This window comes from Alosa pseudoharengus, unplaced genomic scaffold (genome assembly GCF_046254945.1).
Source record: "Alosa pseudoharengus isolate Yale_2024_CS ecotype anadromous, Long Island Sound unplaced genomic scaffold, YU_APseudo_1.1 YU_APseudo_1.1_scf_13, whole genome shotgun sequence".
In the NCBI taxonomy this organism is placed as follows: domain Eukaryota; kingdom Metazoa; phylum Chordata; class Actinopteri; order Clupeiformes; family Clupeidae; genus Alosa; species Alosa pseudoharengus.
The window spans coordinates 4,690,341-4,713,355 of NW_027468598.1; the positions used below are offsets into that span (position 1 = coordinate 4,690,341).

General features: G+C 41.3%; 2 protein-coding genes across 3 annotated transcripts; one reads left to right on the forward strand and one right to left on the reverse strand.

The window, feature by feature from the left end:
* The first annotated feature begins 946 nt into the window (after positions 1–946).
* gucy2f (guanylate cyclase 2F, retinal) lies at positions 947–9,937 on the forward strand. The gene is made up of 18 exons (XM_076281451.1): positions 947–1,691; positions 2,588–2,889; positions 3,107–3,461; positions 3,597–3,681; positions 3,787–3,883; positions 4,211–4,345; positions 4,441–4,521; positions 4,626–4,802; positions 5,812–5,968; positions 6,220–6,369; positions 6,722–6,870; positions 7,310–7,473; positions 7,857–8,049; positions 8,305–8,479; positions 8,687–8,785; positions 8,898–8,992; positions 9,083–9,168; positions 9,853–9,937. The coding sequence occupies exons 1-18, from the start codon at positions 947–949 to the stop codon at positions 9,935–9,937; spliced, it is 3,330 nt and encodes a 1,109-aa protein (XP_076137566.1).
* A 3,064-nt stretch (positions 9,938–13,001) lies between these two features.
* serpinh1b (serpin peptidase inhibitor, clade H (heat shock protein 47), member 1b) lies at positions 13,002–17,046 on the reverse strand. 2 transcript variants are annotated; one of them, XM_076281871.1, is made up of 6 exons: positions 16,939–17,038; positions 16,031–16,074; positions 14,694–15,307; positions 14,483–14,581; positions 14,156–14,388; positions 13,002–14,030 (listed from the first exon to the last, which is right to left on the reverse strand). In XM_076281871.1, exons 3-6 carry the CDS (start codon positions 15,274–15,276, stop codon positions 13,728–13,730), a joined length of 1,218 nt encoding a protein of 405 aa, XP_076137986.1. In that variant the 5' UTR covers positions 15,277–15,307; positions 16,031–16,074; positions 16,939–17,038; the 3' UTR covers positions 13,002–13,727. The 2 variants fall into 2 exon arrangements, with proteins under 2 accessions (XP_076137986.1, XP_076137987.1); XM_076281872.1 differs by lacking the exon at positions 16,031–16,074 and having other exon boundaries at positions 16,939–17,046.
* Between the last annotated feature and the right edge of the window lie 5,969 nt (positions 17,047–23,015).

The window sequence follows — 23,015 nt, forward strand, 5'->3', positions numbered from 1 at the left end:
CAGAAGTATGGACGCATGACCACAATCCTCTTACATCGCACCTTACCAAATATGGATTAGATCCCAGCGTTGCAATTGCGTTTCACCTACAGGTCACTTTGAGAGGGCTTTGTATGGACATAAAGGACATTGAACTGTTAATAGACTTTCTACTCAATGTTTTACCAGAATGATAACATAGATGATTGTTACATTTATCTAAAATGTGTATTTTATATTGGTATTCCACCTGATGCGGTGATGTGCGACGGTACAGTGGAATCAAGGTAATAAACAGGTTGTGTCTGCAAACAGGTAGACTTTAGATAAATTATACATTTAGTTGTCACCATCAACATAGTCTGGACGGCGTGTGAACAGGCGACACAAGTACTGATAATGGAAGCCACTTGTAACTCTCCAGGGTGCTGAAGTTGTATCTTATTGTTGTAGACGCAAAGGAACCCGTGCGCACTGTCATCCAATTGGAAGCGCAAGGACGATGATCAGTTATGGTGTGCCATCTTCAAGCAGAGCAACGACGTTTTACCTAATCTCGGTTTACACTTAAATTTTAACTTCTGTCATTTGGGATGTTTAAAGTGGTACAAGAGGCAAAGTTTGAAGAAAACATGTTCAAGTGAAGTATAGTGAGATTCACATTACCGATTTGGATGTCAGAGTAAGGGTGAGCAATGAATACCACGGTAAGTAACAATATGCTTAATTTATTTGAAGGCCCAAATATTATTTGTGTCATTCAGTATAATATTTGATTTACCTTAAGGCATGAAATTACTTGTCAGTGTCAAAATCAATGTTCCCTAATTCAATGGCAATAACTAATTATGCAATCAGTGTCTGTGGTCAACAAAGTAGACCTAATTATCAAACAAATTAATTTCACAGACTTCCAAGACTTGTATGTAACAGCAAGGTTTACCAGTACGGATACCCAAAAGAAACAATGCACCAGTTACCACTCCATTTCGGGAATGTATTATGGGAGCTGTCAAGCCATCCCTGTTGTCCAATTTTGAGAAGTAAATACAGCCTTGGGACAATACCATTTTACAACTTCTCACTATGGATACTGCTAGGATTTCTGACGTTTCCATGTTGTGTCCAGTGTTTAATTTTCAAAGTGGGAGTTCTTGGGCCTTGGAATTGTGACCCAGTGCACTCCAAATCGCTGCCCGCGGTTGCAGCCAAATTGGCCGTGGGCAGGATAAATGACGATTTTAGCTTGGATCTGGGATGTAAAATGGATTTTATGGTTCTTCAAGAGCCCTGCGAAACGTCAAAAGCACTGACAACATTTGTGAACTACGAGCAACTCGTCGACGCTTTCGTGGGACCTGCCAATCCTGGTTACTGCAACGCTGCTTCACTTTTGGCTAAGAACTGGAACAAGGCCATTTTCTCGTGGGCTTGCATTAATTATGAATTGGACAGGATCCAAGGGTATCCAACATTTGCAAGGACTTTACCGTCTCCAACGCGAGTGCTTTTTACAGTGCTAAAGTATTTCAGGTGGGCCAATATTGGCATAGTGTCCTCCGATGAGGATATATGGATAGACACGGCTGGTAAGGTGGCTAATTCTCTGAGGAGTCAGGGGCTCCCCGTTGGCATAGTGGCGTCCGTGGGGAGCAATGAAACCGAGCTGGAGAACACTCTACGGGATATTCAGAAGGCAGGGGAAATAAAAGGTAAGTGCTTTGATTGTCTATTTGTTGGCCTACCAATTCTCTCGTGAAAACATCTTTGGAGAGCAGAGAATTAGTTATCCAGTACATTAAATATAGTGTGTCCTAGCCAACTGCCTATTACACTTGTACACACCAAAGTTGATATGCAAGATGTAACCAAACCAATCCATTCTGCTATGTTATTTTGTACTAGAAAGCCAGAGGTGAACAATATTACACAAGATCTGAGGTGGATGGAAAGTTGGACTGAAAGACACTGTTAGAGCAACCTTAACCCTTCCATTAGGTTGAATTACTTGATAATCTGCTTGCATGCCTTGAGCAGAGTAACAGATGTTGGCAGTCAACCAGTGAAAGTTGACCAGATTTATTCTAATATGATTGGGCTGATTATATCATCACAATAACACCATAGATAGCATTCTGCCTTTCTGCCCACGGAGCTACTGACTGTGCTGGTCATTGAAGCAAACACAACACTAAAGTGAAGGAAGGTTAAGGTGTCTTTATTGCCTGGATTGGTTTTAAGGATTGGGATTAAGGGAACTGCTGCACAAAATAGACATTACCAGACATCCCAATAAAAGCACAGTAAATACAGTTTAAAGTCACATATTTGCAGACATTACTCTGACATAGTTTACAGTCACACACCCCTCACCTTACATGCTTACAGGCAGTAAGTGGAACTTGCCGTTATCTTAGAGCCTCCTTGCTTTCCTGTCTATCTGTACTGATCTGTGCTAACCGTGGCCCTAACCTGGCCTTTACTATCACTACCTGTGCAGAGTAAACTCTACAATCTATGCAAATTTTGCCTGTGCGCTGATTACTCACCCTCTGCACTGATTAATGACTCACTGCCCTAATCACTGTTTGCCTTGTTAATTCTGCAGTCATCATAATGTGCATGCATTCGGTCCTGCTGGGTGGGGCGAAGCAGAGAGCTTTCCTGCTGAAGGCCCATGACATGGGCTTTACCCGCGGGAAGTATGTCTTTGTGCCTTATGACGCCCTCCTCTACAGCCTGCCCTATACCAACATCTCCTACGTCACTTTGCAAAATGACACCAGGCTTCAACAGGCCTACGATGCTGTGCTGACCATAACTGTGGACTCAGACCTGATGTCCTTCAGTGAGGCGTTCAACATGGCGAAGAGATCTGGCGAGCTCACTATCTCCCATGAGCCAGAGCAGGTGAAATACAAGTTCATTGCAAATAAATGATAAGCATTTGAAGGGCAACCATACAACCACATTGCAGTACTAATACAAGCACTATGTAATGCCATACTCCATCCTGCTTATAATCGCTGCCCTACTATAAGCATATTTCCATCACAGTCACACATATTGTGAGGAGCACTTTCATTTCTTACCTCCATACACACTCAACGATTGCACTGTGTTGCAGGTATCACCTCTATTTGGAACGATCTACAACGGTCTGTACCTTATTGCCAAAGCCATACACAACTCCAGGAGGGCGGGCCAGTGGCTCAGTGGCTCCAACCTGGCGTACTTCACTCGCAACATGACTTTCCAAGGCTTCAACCAGAACATACGAATAGACAGCCAAGGAGAGAGCCAGACCAACTATGTGATTTTAGACACTGATGGCTGGGGGAGTAAGTTGTACAGGTGCTACCTGGTGGAGCTCAGCACAGGCACGCTGCGCTTTGCTGGAAAGTCCATCCACTTCCCTGGAGGATCTCCTCCCTCATCGGACTCGAGCTGCTGGTTTGACCCAGAGGCAGTCTGCACTGGAGGTATAACACGTGAAAACACAGTAGACAAATGAAGACATCAGCAATCATATTATCAACAAATAAACAATCATGAAAACAATTTTTCATGCATGCATGAATACAAATGTTGCTAAATGCGTGTTTCTTGTCCTATAGGTGTGGAGATCATCTATGTTATCATTGTGCTTGTTGTCATTTTGGTACTGGCACTGGGAGCCCTCGGCATAACACTTGTCATAAGGTTATTTGTTTACCATTTTTGCTATTTCTATCGTTTAGCTCTATCGTTTTTCTATCATTTAAAAGATGAATTTAAGCAAGTGAAAAAGCTGTCTGTTCTTTGCAGGTGGAGGATACAGCAGATCCAGCTGGTGAAAGGGCCCAACAGGATCTTGTTAACCCTGGAGGACCTAACTTTCATCGACCCTCAGCTAAGCAAGCAGGCAGGTCTTTCCCATTGGCCTTTAAAGTAACACTATGTAGGAGTCAATTTAGTCAATTTTCACCATACTAGATAGGGTCATGAGTCAAAGGTCAAGGGTCATGCTCCTACCTACAACTGCAATGTTACATAGTGCAATACCAGCTGCACTGTCAGAGACTCCATTCTCTGTACTATATGTCAGTATAGCATCAAAATGAGTTCAAGAGAGATTTTTTATTATCACTATTTTAAGACTAGAACTACATTGTGTTATTATTCTTGTCTCTGTGAATGGCGCCTTGGTCTTGGTCAACTTGGTCTTGAATGACAACTCTTGCCCCTGCAGAAAATCACTTTAGAAGATCTCACTGACTCAAAGAGTGTTATTGATGACAAGAGTACAAAGTCAGCTGACCCATTTCAGTCTGAAAATAGCGTGGGAACAGTTACACATGAGACATCAAACGTAGCCGTCTATGAGGTATGTAGAACATTCCATTGACGTAGTATGTTTTGGCATCACTCCTGTTAGCTGTTGAAAGATTCATTATCTCAACACATCTCTCTCAATCATAGGGTGACTGGGTGTGGATGAAGAAGTTTAAAGATGGGCATTTTAAAGAAGTGAAACAGAGTTCAACCAAGATCTTCACAAAAGTAAATTCTTCAATACCAACTCTAGCATACAAGCTGTTCTAATCTGCCTCTTGCTGAGAAAACACCTCACCAAGTTCTTGACTACTATGTGTTTTGTTTTCTAGATGAAGGACCTAAGAAATGAGAATGTCAACCCATTCCTGGGCTTCTTCATAGACTGTGACATGTTTGCCATTGTGACAGAGCACTGCTCTCGTGGAAGCCTACATGACCTTTTAAGGAATGATGATGTCAAGCTGGACTGGATGTTCAAGTCTTCACTGTTGCTAGATCTCATAAAGGTGAGGTGGAGTGCAGAGGCAGACAGAGTACACAGCTTCATTACTTGAGTAAAAGTACAGATACCCTTTGCTAAATTTTACTCAAGTACAAGTAAAAGTACAACAGTCAGATGTCTACTTAAGTAAAAGTACTGAAGTACTTGTTTTTAAAAGTACTTGAGTATCAAGAGTACAAGAGTAGCCTACATTTTCTAAATATTGCATTACTACTGCCCCAGTGCTTACATTTATGTACAGAAACGTCCTACATGGAGTTATGAAAAATGTTAATGTTAATACCTTGGAGAATGTAAAAGGAATTGAAAGTAAAATCAAGTCATTTTCATTTTTTACCATGTTGCCAGGGATGGGCAGTATTTCTAATACATGTATTTAAAAAATACGTATTTCAAATACAAAATACTATTTTGTAATTGAAACACTTGAAGCGAAAAACTATCATTAACATTAACCAGAAAATGTAAATAGTCTGCGAGGTGGCGAGGTGGGGCCACAGGTTGGCACATTCCCAGGATGGACCTGCTGCGTCTTCATCCATTGTTTCGTCCATGGTTTCGTCTCTAATCTAAATCTGACCATGGAGTTGACTTTGGTGGAAAGCTGAAGGTGATTGCTGATAGACTGTCCCAATCAGTGGTGCCTGCACAATCCAATCACGTTTATGAGGGAAACAACAAATTAAGGGTTTCCGAGATTTTTTGTTTTTTCCTTTATTTTTTAGAAGTAACAGGTACTCACGGTTATGGATAGAAATGTAGTGGAGTAAAGAGTACAATATTGGCCTCTCAAATGTACTTGAGTAAAGTCATGAATACTCCCCAAAAATGATACTCGAGTAAAGTACAGATTCCTCAGAATTGTAGTCAAGTACTGTACTCAAGTAAATGTACTCCGTTACTGTCCGGCTCTGGTGGAGTGAATGTAGCATCCTGAAAGTAAGACCCATAGGCCCATAGGATATGTTCAGTACACAGAGATATAAATCCATGACATGCTTGTATTCTCTTAGGGCATTAAATACCTTCATCACAGAGACTTTCCACATGGGAGGCTAAAGTCTAAAAACTGTGTGGTTGATGGCCGCTTTGTCCTAAAGATAACAGACTATGGTTACAATGAGCTTCTAGACAACCAGAAAGCCCCCAAAGAGATCCCTCCAGCAGCAGGTAAAATTCACAGATATATTCACATGCACATGCATGCACACACACACCCACACACACACACACACACACACACACACACACACACACACACACACACACACACACACACGAACACACACACACACACACACACACACACACACACACACACACACACACACACACACACACACACACACACACACACACACACAAACTAAAAATGAGTAAGGTTAATTGATTTGATATTCACATAATTGTCCTTTCCAAAGAATTGTTTTGGACAGCCCCTGAACTCCTCAGAGATTTAGAACATTCACGAAAAGGGACTTGCAAAGGGGATGTTTACAGTTTTGCCATCATCCTTCAAGAGGTGGTGGTACGAGGAGCTCCGTATTGCATGCTGGGATTGTCTGCAGAAGGTAGGTCATTGCGATATTAGTGTGTGCAGGTGTGACCATGAGTCTTATTCAGTTTCAGTCCAGTCAAGAGGTGGGTATGATAGATTTGTCACAGATTGAGATCTCATACAAGACATGATGATGAAAACGTGATGTGTTGCCATGGCTGTGTCAGCATGGACTGATGAAACTCTGTGGGGTTGACATAAGTACTGGCGCTGTCACATTTTATAGATGTGTACAAGTGATGTAGATATGAACTCTCCATGACTTCTGTGTCTAAACCTGCGGTCTCACATGCATTATTTGTCAATGCAATATATCACTGCAAGCAGCCATGGGCCTTTTCTTGTGCCCCCCCCCCCCCCCGCAGAGATCATCCGTAAGGTGCGGAAGCCTCCCCCCATGTGCAGGCCCACGGTGGCCCCCGACCAGGCTCCACTGGAGTGCATCCAGCTCATGAAGCAGTGCTGGAGCGAGCACCCCGAGCGCCGACCCACCTTTGATGAGATCTTTGACCAGGTAAGCGGTCCACCTTACCTCGCAGGGAAACCAGAGTATTGAAAAGTTGGAGGGCTTCCTGTCTGGTGCTTATCATACTCCCATTTTCCAGCATGGGACTTATATGTAATAACGTCAGCAGCAAGACACCAATCTCTCGTGGTCTAGCAAAATCTTACCGTGGGGGGGGGCACACATATCAAAGAAATAAGTGGGTGGTCTGGAAGTCAGTTTCTACAGAATTGTCCTTTTGTGGTCTCCTTTTGTGTATTCTGTTTGGGATTTGCGATCACAAAAATAGCGGATATTTTCTTTTTTCATCTTCTACACAGATTTGAACGTACACCAGTAGGCTTACACAGTGAAAATGATGAGCCCTTATGAATCAGAGCACAATGAATCAAAGAATTGTACTGTTCAACTGTCTGAACTTTAACAACCCGCTATCATTTGTGTTCAGTTCAAGCTCATCAACAAGGGCAAGAAGACCAACATCATTGACTCCATGCTGCGCATGCTGGAGCAGTACTCTTCCAACCTGGAGGAGCTGATCCGGGAGAGAACGGAGGAGCTGGAGGTGGAGAAACAGAGGACAGAGAAGCTCCTCTCCGAGATGCTGCCACCGTGAGTCATTGCTTACCTCACCTGAGGCCTGAGCTAACCAATGGATTAGGTCTGCTCTGTAATCACTTTTTGGAGCAGTCAAGGATTATACACAGCCAGTTTAACATTGTGAATGGACACATAAAAAAATCGTTTTTAATATGGTTATACTGTATGTCTTTTGAAAATGGCAACTCGCCTTTCCCATGTGGCCTTTTGGTAATTCTTTCACCTCCGTTATTTTTTGCTTTCTATTGTCTTTATCTTGAATGATGAAGCGGTAAACTTGCTGTAAACGATGAAACTGCTTGGTCTACTCAAGGCTGCACATGCAAAAGCATGTCTTTATAATTATACTGTATGTCTTGAAAGCATGAAACCAAGATGTTATTTCCCTTCTTTAGTTCCGTGGCAGAGGCACTAAAGACAGGTGCAACTGTGGAGCCAGAGTACTTTGACCAGGTGACCATCTACTTCAGTGACATTGTGGGCTTCACCACCATCTCCTCTCTCAGTGATCCCATTGAAGTGGTGGACCTATTAAATGACCTCTACTCACTCTTTGATGCTGTGCTGAGCAACCATGATGTGTACAAGGTTAGTCTGCAAGGCGCTGAGGCAGGCAGATGGAGGTAGATTGCTTCATTCTGATACACTTCCATGTTGTGTTCAGTTGGGTGCGCTAGACGATCTGAGCTATTAACATAGACTTACAATAGAGGTTACAATAGAGAAGACCGGAAATCACAGACAAGCAGAATGAAATAGCAAATGACAAAGAGAAACAGAGGGGCTCTGTATACCTCCCTGCCGCTAAAGATACAAAGTCACGTGTGTTTTTTGTTCCTGTAGGTGGAAACCATTGGTGATGCCTACATGGTAGCATCAGGTCTTCCCAAGCGAAATGGCAACAAGCATGCAGAAGAGGTCGCCAACATGTCCCTGAACATCCTAAGCGCAGTGGGCACCTTTAAGATGAGACACATGCCAGAGGTGCCTGTCAGGATACGCATTGGCATCCACTCAGGTGGGCAGTGCAGCCGTTAATGCACATTACTTGCAATCAGTTCAGTTCCAGGTGATTTAGTATGGATTAGCGATTTTAGATTAAGACCAGTTTTGTTTGCTGCATTTGTCTATTTTGTTGATTTGTCCACTGAATGCATTTGATGTTCAATTCAGTAGCACTTGGGGGGGATGTGACGCTGTGCCCTCATGTGTGCTCTGTGTGCAGGCCCTTGTGTTGCTGGGGTGGTGGGTCTGACCATGCCTCGATACTGTCTCTTTGGAGACACGGTCAACACTGCCTCCCGAATGGAATCCACAGGACTGCGTAAGCACATTTGGCTTTGTTGTGTTGTCCATTTCTATGATCTACCTGTTGTATCTGCTGGACATCTGTTGTACTTCCAAAAGCTGAGGTGCTTTATGCTGTCTCTCTTCAGCTTATAGAATTCATGTGAACCAGAGCACTGTGAAGATCCTGCGCTCCTTGAATCAGGGCTATAAGATTGAAGTCAGGGGGAAGACTGAACTGAAGGTACAGAGATGCTCTCGCTGTGCTCTGCATGACTTCTCTGACTAGGATCGACCCTGCCAAAGATAACCAAGTGTTTTTACTCCACTGCAGGGTAAAGGTATTGAGGAGACATACTGGCTTGTGGGCCAGTCTAGCTTTACAAAGCCTCTGCCAAAGCCACCCGAGATCAAACCAGGGTAAGAGAATACACACAGACTCGTAGTGTCCAAAATGCCCATGTTAACACAGGGCTGTAACAGTATTTTTCCATTCATTCAAAGTGTTGAGTGAAAAATAATGTCTACAGCCATTTAAAGTGTTTCAACTGAAAATGATCCACCTTGTGCGTTCTAATGAAACCTGTGTGTCGGTGTGTCATGTAACTCTGTTTGCATGCACCATGTGCAACTTCACCATTTCCATCTCAGGGAAAATAATCATGGTCTGAACCCTGAGGACATTGCTGCATACAAGAAAAGGAAAGCAGAAAAAAGACTAGCAGAGTCTCAAAATCAAAAGCAAGGAGGTAGTGCCTTGCATGCAATGTTGTGATGTGTTAGCTGGTGATAGCAGTTATGTGACGTATGCGGCAAAATATTTATGTGGTATTTATGCGGCTTTTAATGTGGTATTATTTGTGCTTTTTGTATTTGATTGTTTTCTATGTTTTTGCTGCTTTTTAAATCTTGCATTGTATAATAATGGTCTTTTTTACACAACACCATGTTTCACATCCAACTTGAGTTTGAAATCCATTTTCCATAGAGCATAGCTAAGGAAATGTGTGAAACTGTGAATCTATATCTGTGAATCTATATCTGTGAATCTATATCTGTGAATCTATATCTGTGTAAAAACATTTCTAACTTGGTGTCCTACAGAGACAACTGGCAAGACATGGTGACAGAAGAGATCAAGAACTTATTCCGCAAGGCCAACAGACAAGTGGACAAGCCCAAGGTCTGAGGATAGGACAGGACAGAAATGATTTTACGAGCTCAAGACAAGAGGGAAAAAGAGCAGAAGCTGAAAGAACAACACAAACTACCGGCCCACTGGATGTAGAAGCAGAGAGACGGCAGGAACCTGTATGGCCACCAGCCCTGAGAACAGCGCGCATAAACCCTGCCTGATCACTCTGGCTTACACGGACCACTCTAATAGGATTGGCCACAGGTCTAACTAATCTCCCTCTGTCCAGCGCAGCTGAAAGGCACTGCTCTAATGAAATGAAAGTTGTCGTGCAGGTCACTGGGGGAAGCGAGTGCACTGACGGCCTCCTTAATAAACAGTGCAAGCTGCTACTTTTGGCCACCACGTGGCTCAGCATATGATAGCCCAACACTGGAGTGTACGGAAACCTCATTATTTTGGGTTTCATATTTGGAGGTGTATTTACTTCTTGTTCCACTATTGATCCTTTACTATTAAGTTGACCATCATAAGGGAACGGAAAGGAAAACTATTGTTTAAACTGCTTTTTAATTATATGTTACAGTAAATTCTTTGAGGAGTCATTGATATCTGGTTAGGTTTAACAAGCATTTCCTGTCTTTGCTATTCTGAGGGCTGTGCCATGCATTAATGGGATGTGCTTTTAGTGCAACTGTCAGGGAGTCTAGGGCAGGCAGTCCCAAACCTAATGAAGATAGCATTGCTTAATTAAACATGAAGTACACAAAAATACACATCCGTGTAGTGCCAGTAAATGTTATGCATGCGACTGAATTGTTATGTTATTATTTGACATAGGCAGCATTGATATAATTTTATATGCATATGTTTGATTGATACACAGTCTAGGGTCAACAAAAAGTATAATTGCCTTACATTAGTTACTCATAGATAAGACTTGCTCTCATGTTCTGTTAAGTCAGGTCAGGAGAGTAATATTTGACTGATAACTAATGAAACTCAGAGATTTCTTAGGGCCATGCCCATATTTAAGAGATGTTATTCTCTGCTGCACTTGAAGGCACCTCACCGTGGTCCACTGTATATTTATTGTATTTATTTTTAAGATAAAAAAGAGAGTGAATGTAATGGAAATATGTAGTAGATATTTACTTAAGAGTGCTCTCATGAAATTGTAATTGTAGGCAGTATTTTAGTCTTTCTATTCTGACATTGATCCGTAGGAGACAAATGACATTAAATAAAAACAATTAATTTTGCTCACAGTTTCTTATCTGTTCATATGAAAAAAGAAGGTTGGTTTGGTCGTTATTGCTGTTGTGTTCAGACAAGGCCATAGTTATTATTTGCAGCTTTTTTTTTTTTTTAAAGATTAATCATAAAGACATGTTAAAAATGTTAAGGGTAGCATATATATTCGGCCTGTATATTTATTAAGTAATATGTACAGATGTCGAAGTAGGCCTATATAATAAATAGGGCTGTCAATTGATTAAAAAAGATAATCTAATTAATTACATACTCTGTGATTAATTAATCTAAATTAATCGCATATATAATTGTTTCTGTTAAAGTATTTAAAATTTTTCATATATCATTGAATAATCAGCATTAGTGACATTAAAGTTAAAAAACTCTTATTATTATTTTCACTGTTCAAATAATGACCTAATATGCTGAGGAAATAAATTCAAAAGGGCTTCGGGAAGAATTTTTTTTTGCACATAAAAGGAATTTCAGGCCACAGATATAACTTAGGGGACACAATGAAAATAAATTAACACTCCCGTCAATGTCAACACTTATTTCTTTGCATTAATGTGTGACTATAGAGTTGATGAACTCCGGTGATATGCAAATTCCATGCTGCAGACATTGCAGAGGACACTTTATTTTTTATCAAAACCATCAGGCCGTTTTTTAAAAGTAAATGTTCCAATCAATAATCCAGGCAGCACGTTTTCTTCTCTCTCCTTCATTTTACAGTCTAATTTTTACTCAAATTAATTAATCGAAATTAATCAGTTATTTTGACAGCCCTAATAATAAACATTACTCTCTGATTTACTAGTTTTATTTGACCAGCAGGTGGCACTACAACCACCCTTATCCCTTCTGGTGTGAATCTATCTGTGGGGCTTAACAATACTATCAATTAGAAGATTACCAGGAAGCCTCAATTGAAAGGAGGTGCCCATGGCAACAAGAATCCTGGCAACAGGATCAAAGAGATTTATGGTGCCCTGTGTTTATTATTCACCCTCTGGTGCATGTGAGTGTGTTTGTTGCCATACATCTTTCTTTTCATATCCTTACCTAAACAGTGCCAAACCTAATTAGTTTGTTTTTTTATTTTTGGTCAAAACTTTATCAAAAATCCACAGTCTGAATATCAAACCAGCTGTGATAAAACTAGCCAATAGCCCTCTTAGTGACTGAAGGTTGGAAAACTCTTAGGCCTACTTTCCTGATCCACCATGAGAGCCCTGCACTCCAGCTTCTCTCTTAAGCAGCCTCCACACCCAGTCTGAAGAGATTGCTCGCTGTTTCTTCAAGGCCAGCTGAGCTTCCATGTCTATTCTGACAACCAAACGTTATGGCACCTTCAGCCCTGGAGGTCCTGAGGAAAATGCAGTTCTAGCCCCCTGAAGGTGTAGAAGAACTCTCTACTCTTCTCCCACAATATGTCTCTGAATGTTCCCCCTCTGACAAGAGGGAGATTGGAATGGTGATTCAAATTCCTTAGACTGGTAGACACAATAACCTTTCAAAGTTTTATCTTTTTATTGTAGTCTGGAGTTGGAAATGAATGACCTGAATCTTTTTCCTTTGGGGGCCTAGCAGGGAAGCTTAGAAGGCAGCCACTGTGTAAGTAAGTAAGTAAAGTTTATTTTAGAGCACATTTAACCACAGCTCACACTGACCAATGTGCTGTACATAGTGCATTAGCTAAAAAATAATAAAATAAGGCAAATACAATTGTATATCTATCTATCTTTTATTCTCATTATTATGTATTTGCACAATTATGCTTTTATTTGTAGGTGTTTGTATTAAAGTATCTTTAAAAAATGTTTTACTTGAATGAAATTGACCATCAGAAAAGCAGACCAGATTTTTATTTTCAAAAATGTTTATTGTAAAAATGTCATACAAACTTGCATAGTTGCATCATTCCAATCATAGTGTTCTCATGGTATTCAGTAACAGCCCCCTGTGACTGTGGAGCATTTAACCTGTATGTTGTTTCTAGTGCAGAGGAAGCAGGACATAATCAGTGCAGGCAGCCAGACAACAGAGAACATGCAGGAATGTGTTTGTTTGGAGAAGGAGTGGAGGTCAAAAACTGGAGTGTGGACCTTAGTTTGCAAATGTGCTAAAATCTTTGTCTTTAAACATTAAAGATAATGTAAGGAGGCACACATAGATGGCACAAACGTATTGAAAGAAGGAGAATTCAGAAAACTTCAGCAAAATTCAGAGAATTCAGGCAAGAGAGGACTCTACACAATAAGCTGCTGCTGTGGAATCTCACTGAGGGCAGAAGAGATCATACTTAATATAAGCATACTGTCTGTCATTGGTTTGACTCAGACAAAGGATATGAGCTGAACATTAGATGAAAATAGTGAAAACAATGAACCTTTCATTCAAGGGTTGATTTACACACACACAGGAGACTTGATCACAATGCATTCACAGATCAAAAGGCTAAGATGGACTGTCCACAGAATCATTAACTGGAATGAGCTCTTGAGGTAAAGACATACCTGATAAAATACACTCAAAAGTTTTCACTCACATAACCACAAAAAATATCTAGAACAGTGTTTACATTTCATCATAATTCATCACGCAATTTATCTCCCTTGGGCTTCACCAGGCGACCAATGAAGAGGATGGAGTTGGTCTTGTTGTCCTTCACCAGGAAGATGAAGGGATGGTCGGCATAGAACAGCTTTGGATTCCTGAGCTTCTCATTCCCAAAGATGCTGGGGTCGAAAGGGTTGCCCTCTGTGTCCCACTCCAGAGAGGAAGCATGGAAGACATTGGAGAGATAGAGGTCTTTCTTTCCAGAGATGTTGGACAGGTCAGCTTTGCTCTTGTCCACAGCCTCGGTCAAGCCCAGTTCACCAAGATGTTTCTAAAAAAAGTTTATAAGAAATCCATATGAACAAATGCAAAAATTCACACCACTCATCTCTAACTCCAATCCTTTAACTCTGCTCTACAACTACATCTTAAAGGAAGAGAGAACCATGTACTCACCTGAAGGTTGTGGCTGACCTCTATGTTGACTTTGGGCAGAGAGATGGCAATTGCCTTCTCCTCCATCTTGCTCATCCAGGTGTCCAGCTGCTTGCGGGTCAGCAGCTTCTCAATCCTATCCAGAGGCTCCACGTGGTAGGGCATGATGAAGACCATGGTGGACTTCTTATGGGCCAGTGGCATGCTCAGCACAAACAGCCTGTTCTCTGTGTCCTCGTGGAAGTCATACAGGCCTGTGGAGGAGCAGAACACGCCATGCATTCAGTACACATCACAGTCATGTCCTGGAAACACAAAGGTTTATCAAGTTGGGGGCAGGATCCTCACCTGTGCGGTGCATCATGGGAACAGACACGGTATATGAGCGGGTCACCAAAAAGACACGGTCGTCGACCATCTTGTGATGGAACTTCTCATTCCAATGAGCTGTTGTGAGACAACACGTCCTTATTGTTTTTGTCATTCAATTCCAACTCAGAATAACCATGCATTAGAATGACCATAGTCAGATGAACGAATAGAAAGCTGTGCTACTCACGCTTGAAGAACATGGCATTGATGAGCATGGCTCCATCTGTGTTCTGCACATCTTTTGTGACCTCGGGCAGTTTGCCGCCAGTGGACTTGGAGGCCCACTCGTTGATGGCATTGACAGCACTGCGCTTGTCGCGGAAGTTGATTTTGGAGTGGTCGAGGTTGTAGTGCTTCTTGCTCATCTTCACATAGTCGTCGGCGAACGTGACAGAGCTGGGGCCATACAGCCTGTTGCTGATCTTCCAGGTGACGTTGCGCTTCGCAGGGTCACTCACCTCAGACAGGAGCTCAGAGAGGCCACTGTGGAGGTGCTCGTCCTTCAGCTGGTCGGCGCTCAGCACGCTCTTCACCTGAGAGGCGGTGTTGGACTTCCCTCCGAGGGCCACCATGCCCAGAGAGGAGGCCACCACCACAGGGGAGATGAGGATGTTCTCCAGGTTCTTCTCCTTGGCCATGTTGTGGTACAGGTTGAAGGCCAGGTTGGCGCTGTTGTCTGCCAGTGTGGTGGCATGGCTGCTGAGCTTGGGCTCCTCAGCGGAGGTGGCGAGAGCCAGGAGGAGAAAGGCTACAGCATTTGTCAGCCACATTCTGTCTGAGCTTGTGAACAGCTGCAAGTGTCTAGAGGGTAGAATGAAATACAAATGGAAAATAAAATACCCAGTTTAAAAAGAAACGCCCAAAAGCCTCCCTGAAACACTGGCATATCTAATTCAATCTTCTAACATGAAACCAATAGTTATGCCCAAAGTCAGTTGTAATAGCTTCTTTGTGCCTGTGTCTAGCTGGAGTGTGAGCATGTCTATACATGAGCTCCATACAGGCTGAGCGACTGCCTGGCTGGCTGAGGGAGGCTTTCTAGTACATTCTATTGCTGCCACATCAGCAGCAGCATCTCCCCTGCAGTGGGCTACAGAGGAGCTGGGGTAGACAAGAGGCTACTTTTACTTCAGCTCTTAATCAGTTTGAGCCCTAACGACCCACATATTTCATACAGGCGTGCCTTTTTTCTCCTGTATCCCTGAGTTGTAATTGATAGGAGTGTGTGAGGTGGTTACTAATTGAATTATGTGGGAGCTTAAGTTAAAAAAAAAAAAAAAAAAACACAACACAACACTTCTTAGGTTAAAGACCGAGACAAACACCAAAGAAAAACAGTGTTGTACATGTGAGGAAATCAGCAGAAGAGAGCGTGGCCTGAGGTTACAAGGTGTGAGGGGTGACTGCTGCACTGGGACATCACCAGTGAGTCACGGTGGACAATAATAATCATAATCACACAGTATGCTGCAGCATTTACTGGCATAGCTTAGTTTTCCTTGGCTATGCAACATCTTTAGATACCTTGATAAGTTTTCATAGTGATGTCAACGTTTGCGATTTTCATTCTGAAAGACAAGAGGTGTATGGGTAATCTCTACAGAAAGTATTGCAGTAGTTAAAATCCATTGTAAGTTTTTTTTTCCCCCTGTGAGATGCCTCTTCCCATGCAGAGGGCCAAGAGGCTATAATTCCATGTCCCAAAATGCCACATGGACACATGCACTCAGACAGAGACACGTAGGCAGTTCCTATTGGTTAAAAGTTCTAGCACAAACTTTTGGCCAATCAGCTGTGCCAGAGTGGACCTCCATCCATGTTCCCGATGAGGAGGTCTCATAGAAGGAAAAATGGAAAGCCCCTCCCTAACTCTTTCCTCATCTATAGTTATCTCATCTATAATAAAACATCAAAATGCATGATGTGAATTTGCAAAATATAACATTTTGTCTCCTGGATTGTCTGATTCATTAGTCTTTCTGAGAGTAAGAAATGAAAGGCCCAGTGAGGTTAAAAACATGCATGAGTAGGGATAAAATCTAGCAGTGCACCCGTTAGAAATCATCTTTAACACATAAAACAACATATTGGACTGTATCTGAGTTATTCATATTCCCTTTCTCAGTGGAAATCATATTATTATAGCTCAAAAGAGAAATGGACAAACATGCCCTAGATTCTTTTTCCATGACTCAGAGCAAAATGAATCATTTAGAGCAAGTGGTTCATGCATGACAGTGCAAGGCACACATACAAAAGTTAATCATAAGCACAAATCTGTTACAAAGAAAGCCATAGAAGACAGTTTCCCCTGAGCATTGACTATACCCTCTTTACACAACAGAAAAATGCTCTTTTACTCCACTTGAGGACAAAACACTCGCCCACAGGAAGGAAAAGAGAAAAACTTGCAATGCCTCCTGCTGTCCTACCTTGCAAACAAACACAGGGTGTGTTCCAGCGGCGCACGGCTTCTCTCTGCTTATCAGTAACGTGGAGATGTAGAGCAGTGGACCAGTCTGCAGACCTTTATAGCCACAAAGGGGAAACTTCTAGAAGTTGGGCAGAGGGATATGCAAATGAGACCATCCAACATTCCTTGTGAAGTTGGGAGAGACCTCCCTCTAGATCGAGTGACCTCAGACGCTTCAATTTCTCTGCAAGGTCCTAAAGCCCATTTGGACTGCCTAGTGCTTTAGAGCTCAGGGTAATAATACAGTTTGCCTGTAAAAATTCTTATACTTTGAATGAATAGATGCAGACACAAGCATTTGAAAAGATGCTCATATAAAAGAGTTCTCCCTGCTAGTCCACAGCTGGAATGGGAGATTTATAAAGGGACATACACTACCACTGTTTTTTAAATCAGGGCACCAGTTTATTATGGGCTTAAATAATTGCAAAAGGGTTCTTCAATGTTTTCTCAGTTAGCCTTATAAAATGATATCAGATTAGTAAACAGTGTGCGTTTGAAACATTGGATGAATGGTTGCTGATAATGGGTAATGTAGATACTGCATTAAAGATCAGCCATTTCTTTCTACAACAGGCGAGAACCCTTTTGCAATTACGTAAGCACATAATGTAATCTGAAAACTGCTGCCCTAATTAAAAAAAACAATGCAACTGATCTCAGCTGGAATTCTATCTATAATGGAGTTGAATGGAAAAGTGACCCCAAACTTTTGACCGGTAGTGTAGATTGTCCACTGACATTTTACTAAATGAGTGGAACACAGTCTAAATCATAACCAACACTTGAAGAAGTATTAATCAAATCGTACTGTTGACTTACAAGTGTTTGGATTTTAGTTGTTCTTTTCCTAGCATCTCTGCATAGCCTTCAGAGGCCTGTTTCCTCTCTTCCTCTGCTCCACCCCCACCCCACCCCCACACTATGCCACGTCTCACCCCAACACCCATGATTGCAGGCTTATTCTGGGTGGGGTGTCGGAACCACAGCTATAAACTATTCATGAGCCAAGGGCTGTTCTTTGGTACCTGCACTTTTTGCTTTAGGCACTTTTGGATTTTAAGATGTATCTTCAATTCTTTTTACATTTTACATCTTACAATCTTTCAATCTACCGTTGATATCCACAGTTGTCTTGTGTGAATCAAAAAAGAAATGAAAGCAGCACAGTGAGAGCACAATCTCAAACCACATAGCAAACTATAGTGGAGAGTGGAGGCAGCCATCTGGTAAGTACAGATGCCCTGAGCACTGGGATTTCAACAAACTCAAAACTCACAACCCCCGCACCTATAGCTCTGTTCCCAAGCAGGCCCATGAGAGCAAGCCCCAGGGTGTGTTTGTCATTCCACGGTAGGTAAACACTGAAATTCCTCAACAGCTGTTTAGGCCTGCCATAAGGGTTACAGAAAGGTGAATATGAATTAAGGGTATTGAAATGCATTTAAATATCCTTAAAAAAGAGGATGCATGCTGCAGGTAATATTTTGAGGGTGTTTCATCAGCTGCTTTTTCGGGGAGTGTTTGAGGGGGGTTGGGGTCGGGTGGGGTGCTAAAACATGCACCTGGGGGCTCTGGAGGAGGCATGCGGAACATGTGGAGTTCTGTTAGTCATGCCCTCACACATCCTTATTGTGGACTGAGCTCTGATTGCTTTAGGAGGAGGACTTACTTGTAATGCGCAAAAGAGAGAAGAGACAAAGCTCTTCCTTCAAAGAATTTCTAATTGATAATGGAAGCTAATGTCTGTGGTGATTCTTTTGTGATTATCTGCGATCATCTTACTAAGTATACTAACAATACCAAGGACAACATTTGTTCATGTGAAAAATCTAAAAGATTAGGACAAAGAATCATGTTTTATGTACATCCAAAACAAATATGCTTTTGCTTAATGAACATAAACAGGGTCAGTAGTAATTTTAGTCCCAAGACACTTCTCCATCGCATTATATGAAACAATTACTCTTGGCTTGGATGTTTTAAATGATGGAATTTCTTTATTACCTGGGACACACCCACTGGGCTATACGTGAGATTGCAGCTGTCTTGCAGTTAAAAGGTGAGATGCACTGTAACATCACTGAAACAGAAAAAACACAATTCAACAAAAAGCAAATGTAGGTCAGATAAAAGTAGAGCAAGATATGCACAGCCTACATACATCCCAAAAGATCATTCTGTGCATGCTGTACATTCGGAACATTAAGTACATTTTCCAGTTACATGTTTCAGATTTACTTGTGTAAATGCACCAGGTCATCATAGAAACACTCCATATGCATTTGCCTAGTTGCCTAGGCTACAGCACAATTTTGTTAGTTGTTGATACCAGCTATGGTCTTTTCCTAAACAGTACACTTCCTGTTGATGTAACTGGTTGGCAAATCAGTGCCTTCTCAGTAACCCACTGCCCATGTGTCACACAACAAGCCCATGGCATGAGAGTCCAGTCAGAACACAACTTCAGCTCAGTGTTCATGGCGGCTCTGTGAGGACTGAGGAAGAATGGGCTCTCTGACTCTGGCTGAGGGAGGAGCAGCCGAGTTTGGAGTATGATGCAACGGCAAACAAAACTTTCATCCACTGATGCAACTTTTTATCAGAATGACATATTTTACAGAACTGGTACTTGAAATAACTGCTCAGTGCTCATCCATTACTACAAGTTATCATCAAACAATACTTACATATGTAAGGGATAATGTATAGAACGCCGGTCATTACTGGGAAAATAAGTCCCGACAGGGCGAACCGGACCCCGACGCGCAGCGGAGGACTTTGGGAAATCTCATTCAAGCCAATGGAGCGTTCTACTTGTCTTGTGAAGAGCCGTGTAATAATCACAGATAATATGCATGGCAGTATTTATTATTGAATTATCAGTATCATTAAATTTGCGGAACAATTACTACATAGTGATATGTATCATTTATGGGACATGAGATGATCTATTTTGTGATGTAAAATTTTGGTCATATCACCCAGCTCTTTAGTTTGCATTACTGGACAAACTTCTTGCATTCTAATTATTTGCACTCCTAATTTTCGGAGGAGACACTGTGAATTCTGAGAATAAACAGCTTGTTTACTTAATTAGGTTATTTTTTATGACCATGTTCTTTCAATTGGTATCCCCAAGCAACAGTAAGTCAAAAGTTCTGCAGTGGCCTGCTGAGATTTGAAATCTTAGGCAAGATTTTACCCACAGCTAATGTGAACGTGTGCTGAGGAAGCCCCCTAGTGGTAATGGAATCATAAACATGGGCTACCTGTATACACTCTCTCACTCACTCACTCACTCACTCTCCCTGTCTCTCTGAAAAACTCAATTCAAATCTAAAAAGACATTTCTATAAAGTGGCCATATATAATAGACTAAGAAATACAAGAAATTACTGAGAACAAGAAATCAAAATGTCTATGTGGACTTGCCTCTCTATCTCTCTCTCTCTCCCTCTTTCTCTCTCTCTTTCACTCCCTCTCTCACACACGTACGCACGCACACAAACTTTGAGAATTATACGAGGCCTTTAATTGTAAGAGCCTCAGGAGAGTCAGACTTTAATTAAGGTCTGGAACTTTTGATGCAGACACAGTAGTTAAGAGCGCATATTTAGTTTAATGTCTAGATTTGATTTGGCTGGAGGGCTCTGAGGTAATTTCTAGCTCACCTCCACCTTAAATGGGAGTTCACTGCATTACTGCATCTAATGAGATGTAAATGTAAAAAATATGTTTAAGTTTAACAATGTGTATTCACCCACTTCTAATATATTAAAATCAGTGATATAATATATATATATATATATATATATATATATATATATATATATATATATATATATTATATATTATATTATATAATATAAGCTAAACGAGCTAAACACTCTTCATCAGACTTGAGTATCAGACAGACAGTCGCCATATTTAAACAAGTACAAAAGGTCACATGACCCATCAGAGTGATATATTTAGATAGATTTACAAAACACTTATATATACATATATCCACAACGTCATAATATCTACAAAAAACATGCACTTATAGAAAAACATTTATATACTATACTTTGTAAATATATTTTTGTTTTATATAAAAAAGTACAAGCTTCAAGTATATATATAAAAAAAAAAGACGTTGTGGATATATGTATATATAAGTGTTTTGTAAATCTATCTAAATATATCACTCTGATGGGTCATGTGACCTTTTGTACTTTTTAAATATGGCGACTGTCTGTCTGATACTCAAGTCTGATGAAGAGCGTTTAGCTCGAAACGTTACATTACGTTTCATTTAGCAGACACTTCTTGACCAAAGTGACTTACATATGTTAGCTATATTACAAGGGATCACATTGTCCCCGGAGCAACTTGGGGTTAAGTGCCTTGCTCAAGGGCACAACGGTGGAAGCCGGGAATTGAACCGACAACTTTCAGGCTATTGCACGCTAGCCCAGCTCCTTAACCACTACACTACCATCGCCCTACACTACCATCGCCTTACACACGGGTGAAAATCAATAAAAATTCCTGATGGGAGCAAGTGTGCGGACAATCCACTCTTTGATAGCCTAGCACTTTTTGTCCAGCACCTGCCTTGGATGTGCGCACCAACATACTACTTTTCATATATCCACTAATATACATATTATATATTAGTGGATATGTAAGTATTGTTTGATGATAACTCATAGTAATAGATGAGCAATTATTTTAAGTACCAGTTGTATAAAATGTAATATGTAATACATATATATCACTAAGCAGGGAGCAGTATAACACAGAGACAACCTCCAGAAAACTCTTCAAAGAGGAACTTGATGTCATCATTGTCTCTAATACACATCTTTGAGCATGGTTATATATCACTTCATGTACTCATGGTAACTTATCCATAATCTGTAGACCTACATGCATATGGTGTACTTGTGTTCAGTGCATTGTTGCATCTATCAGTTCTAATACATTAGTTATTATAAACTGCTTATCAAAAAATAATGCTGTCAAGTCACCAGAAAGAGAGCACCAACAGTGTTAAAGGTGCTATGTGGAGCACTGTAGGCTTCAGATTTTATTGAACACAGCCACATGCCACTCCTTTGACTGAACTGTGTTTAATACAGCACAACATGTGGTACAAAGTGATATTACAAGAGTGCTGTGCCCATGATAACTGGTTTGCATACTGACTTTTTTTTTTTACATTCTGTGTTAATATTTCTGGGCCCTTTTTAAACATTAATAAACCTCCACGTAGCACATTTAAGACTACAGACACATGCGAAGCAGGCATCAAGTCATCTTGGTGTTTTAAAAACACTTTAAAACCCATACCGTTTCCCATGCTGCTTTTTGCTGAAATAAACCCCCTGTGTTTGTGCTCACACACTCTAGTCACCTCTCTCTAGGCCCCGGTCCCCTGACTGACATTTCTCAAACGGAGCAGTTTGGATTAATGAGACAGCTGGGGGCTCTGGCAGACGCTGTTTGCTCAAAACAGGGGGTCCCCTTCATCTCAGCCACTACTAAAATGTCACAGGAAGTGCCCTGCAAGTCAGGCTTAGCGGCCACCCCCTGTAACCCACCTCCCCCTTTTGTTTCCTCCGTTAGAGCCAAGTTGCTTATAGGGCCTTTGAAATGCAGGTGACATTAGTGTAAACAATATACTTATATTCTGTAAAGGCTTCCTGTGTGTGTGTGGACATTTAAACCCTTCAACTCCAGTTCAAGAATGACGTAATCAAAATAAAATTAATCTGAAGTAATGAAACTACAACTTGGCAACTTGACAATCACTGGCAGCCAGTAGCCAGTGTCTAAACAGGTAAGTTTCAATCTGTCTTCAATTATTCTAAGAAACACCCATGGAACATTTTTTCAAAGTTTTCAAGTGATCATTCTCTGCCATTAAGATCATATACACCAGGTGTTACATTTGAAGTCAATCTCCGATGCATTTCACATAATGGCAACACATAGAAAAACATGATATGGAGCACAAAGCATACAGTACTGTACATTAAGACAGAG